This window comes from Colobus angolensis, unplaced genomic scaffold (assembly GCF_000951035.1).
Source record: "Colobus angolensis palliatus isolate OR3802 unplaced genomic scaffold, Cang.pa_1.0 Scaffold8, whole genome shotgun sequence".
Taxonomy (NCBI): Eukaryota; Metazoa; Chordata; class Mammalia; order Primates; family Cercopithecidae; genus Colobus; species Colobus angolensis.
The window spans coordinates 9,420,933-9,429,894 of record NW_012121820.1 but is presented as its reverse complement, the minus strand read 5'-3'; the positions used below and the strand labels follow the sequence as shown (position 1 = coordinate 9,429,894).

At 51.8% G+C, this 8,962-nt stretch overlaps 1 protein-coding gene across 6 annotated transcripts in view; it reads left to right on the top strand.

The window, feature by feature from the left end:
* GDAP1L1 (ganglioside induced differentiation associated protein 1-like 1) overlaps positions 1-8,962 on the top strand; it is a 39,164-nt gene that overhangs the window by 8,179 nt on the left and 22,023 nt on the right. For 2 of the 6 annotated variants that reach the window (XM_011929013.1, XM_011929009.1), the window contains exons 2-4: positions 2,434-2,626; positions 3,796-3,969; positions 8,567-8,664. In XM_011929013.1, the coding sequence (XP_011784403.1) occupies positions 2,521-2,626; positions 3,796-3,969; positions 8,567-8,664 (378 nt within the window). In that variant the 5' untranslated portion in view covers positions 2,434-2,520. Of the gene's footprint in view, positions 1-2,423; positions 2,627-3,738; positions 3,970-8,566; positions 8,665-8,962 lie in introns of all 6 variants that reach the window. The other 4 variants (XM_011929007.1, XM_011929008.1, XM_011929012.1 and 1 more) reach the window with 4 other exon arrangements.

Below are 8,962 nucleotides of genomic sequence, written 5' to 3'. Positions count from 1 at the left end.
CGTAAACCCGGGAGGCGGAGCTTGCAGTGAGCTGAGATCCGGCCACTGCACTCCAGCCCAGGTGACAGAGCGAGACTCCGTCTCAAAAAAAAAAACAAAAAACAGGAGGAGGTGTTCATGTTCACTGTAAGGGTGGGGCATGAAGTACTCTAGGATACACCAGGGTGTGTGCGTGGTGTGTGTGTGTAATAAGTGATGCTAGAACTCATATATTAACCTTCTATGCTGGGGCTGTCTCCACAACACCTCATTTCAACCTCACACTTGCATTCCTCACTTCACAGAAGCTAGAAATCAGAAAGAGGAAGTGACTTGTTCAAGGTCACAGAGCATATAAGCAGTAGAGCTAGGCTTCCTAGTCAAAGTCTGTCTGCCTCCAAAACCTGCCCTCATACCAGCAGCTAAGACACATTATCGCTACTGTGTTCCAGGAACCATTCCACAGGGACTACTGCATTTAATCCTCACAACAGGCCTCCGAGGCAATTACTATAGGACTTCCACTGGATAAGAGGAGAAACTGAGGCACAAAGAAGTAAAGCTGGCCAGGCATGGTGGCTCACGCCTATAATCCCAGCACTTTGGGGGGTCAAGGCAGGTAGATCACTTGAGGTCAGGAGTTCGAGACCAGCCTGGCCAATATGGTGAAACCCTGTCTCTACTAAAAATACAAAAATTAGCCGAGTGTGGTGGCACACTCCTGTAATCCCAGCTTCTCAGTAGGCTGAGGCAAGAGAACTGCTTGAACCCAGGAGGCAGAGGTTGCAGTGAGCTAAGATCGCACCACTGCATTCCAGCCTGAGCAACAGAGGGAGACTCTGTCTCAAAAAAAAAAAGTGAAGCTATTTGTAAAGCCAAGTCATCTAGCAAATAAGTGTAAAGCTGGGATTTGAACCGACACCATGCAGGTTCTGCCCATGACGCCGCTTAACTTGTGTCAAGTTCTGGATGCTTAACTTGTCCCAAGAACCACCATCTCAGCTGTGGGTGGAGACACTGATACTCAAAGGGAATGGGCCTTTCCTCTTTTGGGGATACCCTCCCTCTCCCCTGGACCAGAGTGGAAGGTTGGGAGGAAAGTGTAAGAATGGGGCCACTTGCCATCTTGCCAGGGGATCTTGGACAAGTCCATCCTTCCTTCTGAGTCTCAGTCCACAGGCAGGGGGCAATAGGACTAGGTGATCTCTAACCGTCTTCTAGCTCAGAAATATTGGGCTGGGTCAGGAGCATGCCCCAGCCTCAAGGCTCTCTGGCAGCTTCTACTAGCTCAAGTGTTTGTCTGGGACCCCCTAGAAACGTAAAGACTCAGGAAGGGGCAGGCCCAGAACTCCCTGGAAGGAGTTCTCAGGGCAGAGAGCACTGCTTTGGGAGTCAAGAACCTTGCTTCCAGTTTAAAGTGTGCTGCTGAATTGCTGTGTGACTCTGGGTAGATTACTTGCCCTCTCTGGGCTTTAGTTTTCTCATTAAAAAAAAAATCTACCCTGTTGTAGGGGCTATTGTGAGTTTCCAACCAGGCAACCAGATGAGAAGGTGTTTGGGGGAAATAAAGGGCTCGACTAATGTTGGCAAATTACTTCTCCCCTCACTTAGTATCCCAAATAATTTGAGGAATTTAGCTATTGAGTATGATAATAATAAGAATTTCTGGCCAGGCACGGTGGCTAACACCTGTAATCCCAGCAGTTTGGGAGGCCGAGGTGGCCAGATCACCTGAGGTCAGGAGTTCAAGACTAGCCTGACCAACATGGGAAAACCCTGTCCCTACTAAAAATACAAAAATTAGCTGGGCGTAGGGGTGGGAGCCTGTAGTCTCAGCCACTTGGGTGGCTGAGGCAGGAGAATCGCTTGAGCCCAGGAGGCAGAGGTTGCCAAGAGCTGAGATTGTGCCACTGCACTCCAGCCTGGGCAATAGAGCAAGACTCTGTCTCAAAAAATGAAAAAAACAAACAAACAAAAAAGAGTTTCTGTGAATTTCCTGGCCAGATCCACTCCTGGGCCCAGGCTGAGTGTTAAACTGTGATAACGATGATCACGGATTGAGTGCCAAGCATTTGTCCCAGACTCTGGGTTGGTACTGTCAATACTCTCATTTTTAAAATAAGGAAACTGAGGCTCAGAAAGTTTAAGGACTTTGCCCACACTCACACAGCCAGGAATCCTATCCCAGGTGTGTCCAGCTGTCAAATCCAGCCCCTTAGCCACCCGGCTGCATTGCCCTTTGTCCCCCAAGCAGAACTGCGTTCCTGCCTCCACCAGGCACATGCCCCTGGGAGATATCCCCCCAAACCCAGGTGCCCAAGAACGGGCTGAAAGCAATTGTGTCCCCTCCTGTGTGTGACCTCTGACCTCCCTCCCCGCACACCCCCGCCCCACCTGGGCAGAGTGTCCCTATGTGTCCGCCCGCCTTCCCCGCTCTGACCCTGGCGCCTGCAGGTGCGGCTGGTGATCGCCGAGAAGGGCCTGGTGTGCGAGGAGCGGGACGTGAGCCTGCCACAGAGCGAGCACAAGGAGCCGTGGTTCATGCGGCTTAACCTGGGCGAGGAGGTGCCTGTCATCATCCACCGCGACAACATCATCAGTGACTATGACCAGATCATTGACTATGTGGAGCGCACCTTCACAGGAGGTACGGCTGCCTCCCCACCCAGGGGCCCACTTCATACCACAGATCCCCAGGGGCCCCCACAGGCTCAGACAGGGTCCCAGAACTTTGGGAAGCCTGGGAAATTCACTGGAGCCATGGGCAAGGCCCAGTCTCCCCAAAAAACAGCCACAGAGCCACAGGCAGGGTTCAGATGCCTCCAAGAGCCCCAGAGCCACAGGCGTGGCTACTGATCCATAAGGACCCCAGAGACCTCCCTCTCCCCTGGTACCGTAAGGTCACAACCCAGACACCACCTCCACCAGGAGCAGTGGGGCTATAGCCCTTTCCCCCAAGCTCTGGAGTCACAGGCATGGCCCCTTCAGCATGAGTGGCTCCAGACCACCCTCTAGGTCCCCACAGACAGGGTCCAGATCTCCAGGGGTTCCAGAGCAAGGGCAGGGCCCAGCTCCCTCTGGAACATAGATTCCCTAGGAACCCGTAGGAACCCGAAGACACGGTCTCAGACACCCCAGAACCCTGAGACAGGGGAGGGCCAAGGTACCCCAGAACCCTGTGGACAGGGATGGGCCCAGGCACTCCACAACCCCACAGGTAGGGGAGCTCCCAGACACCCCAAAACCCTGCAGACAGGGGAGGGCCCTCACACCCCAAAACCCTGCAGACAGGGGAGCGCCCAGACACCTCAGAACCTCGCAGACAGGGGAGGACCCAGATACCCCAGAACCTCACAGAGAACCCCGTCCTCTCCCCACTTAGGCCCTCATCAGGCTCAGGAACTCACTGCCCATTGCAGAAGCTCAGACAGCCATTAGGAGGGCATCAGGGCCCAGGCATGCACTGTTTTAAAAGAATGTGAATTGGTTGCCAACGTTTAAAAGTCCAGGGGACCCAAGCACTGAACACCCAGGTTGCAGCTTTTCTTAAATCCTGCAACACTGGGGCCTAGGCGCTCGCCGGGCAGCAAGTCTGGAGCTGAGAGGAGCTAACCCTCGGGGACAGCTTGGCAGAGCCCAGTGAGAAGAGATGGCCGGGCCACCATTAGGACCCCTGCCTGCCAGCAGCCAAGCCCGAGCGTGGGTGGGCCCGGGGCCTCCGGGCAGAGACATCTTGGGGCTCAGGGATGCTGGGGGCAGGTGGCCGGGGCAGATGCCCCTCTGGCTGCCCTGCCCATCCCCTGGCGGTGCCCACAGAGCACGTGGTGGCCCTGATGCCCGAGGTGGGCAGCCCACAGCACGCGCGGGTGCTGCAGTACCGGGAGCTGCTGGACGCGCTGCCCATGGACGCCTACACGCACGGCTGCATCCTGCACCCCGAGCTCACCACCGACTCCATGATCCCCAAGTATGCCACGGCCGAGATCCGCAGTGAGTGCCGGGGCGGCGAGACGGCCCCTCCACTTCCCCCATTCCCTGCCACTCCTTTCTTCCTTTAAGTCCTCCCTCTCCTGGGCCTCTCTCTGTCCTCCCCTTCCTCCTCCTTCTCTCCCTCTTGCATTCTCCATTTGTCCCCGCCTCTCTCTGAGTGCTCGGGGTTGGTTTCTGACTCTGCTGGTCTCTCTCACTCTTGCTCTTTCTCTCTGTGCCTCTTGCTTGCCATCCCCTTCACCCCCGACTTCCCAGCCTTCCATCTCCTTCACCCAGTTTCTAACAGAATATATCTCTCTTCCTGTCTGCCAGTCTCGCTCCCATCCCCCTCCCCTGCCCCTACTCTTGTCCTGCCCTCCCATACAGAGACTAGGCGGCTGTCTGTCCCCACAAGATTTGTTCTCCCCGCACGAGTTTCAGCCTTAGATAGTCAGGGCTGTGCTTGGTGGCCAAGGGCACTGAGTGACCTCAAGGTTAGGATTAGCAAGGAAGGCTGCCCAGATGTGACAAGGCCCCCAGTGGGGTCTCGCATTGAAGGTCACCCATGAGCACGTCCTGTCCTAATGGCCAGCCTGGACATGCTCACAGCCTGTCCTTTTGTATCTGACACCCAGTGAATGGATGTTGGATTAAATCAGATAATCCCTTAGAAACTGTTTACAGACTATGATCTAGGCTTTGAGCAAACACCATGGGGTCCTACAGCCAAAAGACACCTGAAGATTCTCAGTAGATAATAGGTGCTCAGTAAATGGTCATGTCATCCTCCTCAAAGGAATGTGGCTAATGTTCAAAGGCAGGGTTGAGGCGGTGTTAAGTTGTAGAACTCAACCCCGTCCCTTGAGAACCACTGTCATGGAACAAGACTCAGAATATTTTTTTTCTTCTTTTCTTTTCTCTTTTTTTTTTTTTTTTGTGAGACAGGGTCTCCCATTTTCATCCAGGCTGGAGTACAGTGGCACAATCTTGACCCATTGCAACCTCCTCCTCCCAGTCTCAAGTGATTCTCCCACCTCAGCCTCCCAAGTAGCTGGGACCACAGGCACATCCTGCCACACCTGGCTAATTGTATTTTTGGTAGAGATGAGGTTTTGCCACATTGCCCATGCTGGTCTTGAACTCCTGACTTCAGGTGATCTGCCCGCCTTAACCTCCCAAAGTGCTGGAATTATAGGCATGAGCCACAGTATGTGACCAAGACTCAGGATTGACCTATACATCTGGCTCCCGGCAACAGCCCCCTCAACAACATTTATGAGGCCCTGGGGACTGGGGAGAGACAGGAATAGATACAGCTTCTGCCGTCCCAGGGTCAAGTTCCATGGAAGAAAAGACAAGTCACCAGGCAATTATAGTGCAGGACTAAGTGAGTTTGAACAAGCTCTCAGGAGGGCAGCCTGGCGCTCTAGGTCAAACATGAGAAAGCCCACATCTTGGAGATTACCCTGCAGTTACACTTGAACACATGCACCAAGAAGTATGAGCAAAGGTATTCACTGCAGCGTAGTTGGCAAGAGCAAGAATATTGTTGGAAATAACCCAGCTGTCACGAACTGGGAACTGGGTAAATAAGTTATGGGTACTTCCATACAATGGAATACTGTGCAGATGTTTTTAAAAATTAATAGGTGTATGGAATGCTCCCTAAGATACATTAGTGAGTGGAAAAAAGTGAAGGGCAAAAAAAAAAAAAAAAAAACCATCTAGTGTGCTATCATTAGTACTCAGAAGGGGGTTAAATGGATACACAGGTGCTCGCACTGCAAGGAGTATTTCTGGAAGGATACACAGAAGCTGCCAATAGTTTGTGTCTTTGGGGAGTAGAACTAAGAGACTGCAGCTGCAGACAGAAATTTACTTTTATAGTACATTCTTCAATATTGTTTGAATTTCAACAATATACATGTATAACCTGCTCAAAAATAAATTCATTTAAAAATAATTAATCTGGTGCCCATCAGTGTTATGAGCAGGAGATCAGGGAGGTTGTGGACATACACGATGTCCATCCCAGCCTCCGAGCCACAGAAGCCTTCCACAATGCAACAGCAACTGAGGATGTGTAGCAGGTAGAAGGGGAGGAAGAGGGAGAATTCTTTCACATTCTGGAGTAGGACAGGGTATGTTGTGTTTGGGGAATGGAGGAAGTTCAGTGTGGTGCAAGTGTAACCCAAGGTGGGGTAGAAATGGCTGTGGTGCATGTCTGGGGACAAGGGTCTGGCAGAATTTGAATTTTGTCCAAAGAGCAGTGGAGAAACGGTGATGGGAAGTGATGTGGTCAGATCTGCATTTTATGAAGATCTCTCCTCTGAGGGAAGAATGAACAGGGCAGGCCCTGGCTGTTGGTAGGTGGGGACCTGGTCAAGGGCTGGAGGCAGTCCCCAAGGGCTTCTGGGAGTTGGGGGCACTCCCTCAATCTTGCCCTGAGCCAGAGTAGACCCAGCCCACTCCCTCCCTCCCCCTCATTCTCTGAGGAGGCAGAGAGGATCTCAGGGCTCCAGCCCAGCTGGGGGATGAGGGGTGGGAGGTCCCAGAGTGCAGAAAGAGTAGAAGCCAGCCTGCAGCGACCCCTTAATCAGTCTCAGATCTTCTCTTGGGCTGGCCTGCCCTCCTGGAGTCTAAAGCCAGCCACATGGGCAGCACTGGGTGACAGGCAAGAAAGAAGATGCTGTCCTTGACCTTCATATTCATAAAACATCAATGAGACTTAATATAGCCCTGAAGCTGAATGATCTGGGAGTGTGTTTACTGGGATTTGTGTCAGGACAGGAGATGGGGCAGTGGGTGGTGAAATCTCAGAGGACAGGAGCTAAACAACCTAAGTCACTAATTCATTTCATTCATTCATTCAACACTCACTGAGCTCCTGCTCTGTGCCAGGCCTGTGCTGGGTTTTAAGGGAACAAAGATGAATCTGACATACTGACATAGCCACTTCTCTCCAGAAGCTCAAGTGTTAGAGGGAGACATACACATTCAGCGATAACTACATTAGCACTAAAATCTCCATGTACAGCAAGCAGGCAGGTTGTGGACTGCACAAGTCCGGGCGGGCTCTTTTCATATAGACAGCAAGGTTAATGGAGTTGTGACTGGCAGCTCTGATTAGTGTGTTTGCATTCCCTGGCCTAACTCTGTAGGGTGTAAATTGGGGAAGAAAGACATTGAGTGGGCCAGCGTCCTAGAGAATCAGGAAGGGCTTCATGGAGGAGGAAATCTTTAGCTGAATCTAGAAGGAGGCTTTCAGGAAAGGAGGATAAGGCTAGTTTAGGAAGAAGTAGTAGTATGAGCAGAAGCCTGGAGGTGTGGCGTGGTCTGGCACATTCAGAGAACAGTAAGCATGTAGAGTGGCTGAAATGTACATCTTGGGACAGGAACAGCTGAGGAAACTCAGTGAAAGATGGAGCTGGTGAGAGGGAGGGAAGTGGATCCTGAAGGCTCTTTGAAGGCAGGTTGAGGAACTAGGATGTTATCTGAGGGCAGTGAGGAGCCAGGGATGGGTTTTCAGCAGAGAGTGGCATGGTCAAGTGTGTGAAGAAGATATCTCTGGCAGGGGTGGGGAGAAGGGCTTGTAAGGGAGAGAGGGGAGGTGGCAGAGGGTGGGTAAAATCATCCAGGTGAGACATTAATGGGGTCTGAACTAAGAGTCAGTTAAATGGAGGAGGTTAAATGTGAGAAAATATGAGAAAGATGGAGGAGGAAGAATCAACAGGATCTGGTAATGACTTGATGTGGGGTGAGGTAGTGGGAGGAGCTGAGGGCAAATCCAGGAATCTGGCAGGGCTTTGTGTCGGGGAGGGCATGCTGCAATTTGGGAAGAATGCAGGGAGAGAAGTAGTGAGGCAGGGATGATGACCAGGTCTATGGTCGGGTCTATCAGTTTCTGGCATCTACTACTCGTCCTCAAGGGTAGAGTCTCCTCCTCCGTGAGGTTTCTCATCCCCTTGTGCCCCAGGCAGGCAGCCCCTGGGTCCCTCTGCTTTGCGTTCATTCTTCCCTACAGATTAATCATGCTGTACCATAGAGTTTACTTTTATTTTTTTAAATGTGTATTTTATAATATTGCTGAAGTGTATTATTTATTTATCTTGCCTTTTTTTAGAGAAGGGGTCTCACTCTGTTGCCCAGGCTGGAGTGCAGTGGTGCAATCACAGCTCACTGTAGCCTCAACCTCCCAGGCTCAAGCGATCCTCCTGCCTCAACCTCCTGAGTAGCTGGGACTATGGTGTGCGCCACTACACCTGGCTAACTTTTTTTTTTTTAAGATGGGTTCTTGCTATGTTGCCCAAGCTGGTCTTGAACTCCTGGACTCAAGCGATCCTCTCACCTCAGCCTCCCAAACTGTTAGGATTATGGAGTGAGCCATTGGCCGAGATTTCTTTATGTGCCTGTCTCTCCCACCAGCCTGAGCTCAGGGCAGGATGGCATCTCATCCGTCACTACAGCACAGCCTGCAGTGCTCCCTAAGTGTTGGTTGTTGACAGTATTACTCCTCTGACCAGTGTTGGGAGGGGGCCTATTTCAAGTTGTGTAAGGGAAGTGATGGGGGAGCAACCCAGGTATCAGAGGGATGGGACCTTTCCCATTCTCTCCCCAGGACATTTAGCCAATGCCACCACAGACCTCATGAAACTGGACCATGAAGAGGAGCCCCAGCTCTCCGAGCCCTACCTTTCTAAACAGAAGAAGCTCATGGTGAGTAACTCCAGGCCTGCTGAGTCCCCCTGCTCCATGGAAATGAGCAATAGGAGAAGCTAAGTAGAAGATAAGCAGTTCTAAGTAGAAGACCAGCTGATGATATGAAATGGAAAAACCCCCGACTTGCTTTTCCAATCCTGTCCCCTACCATTTACTAGCTGTTAGACCTTGGGTAAGCCACTGCTGCCCTGGAGCCTCAGTTTCCTCAAGTATTAGGTTGTGTCTTTAAAAGCAGAGCATTGGCCAGGCATGGTGGCTCATTCCTGTAATCCCAGCACTTTGGGAGGCTGAGGTG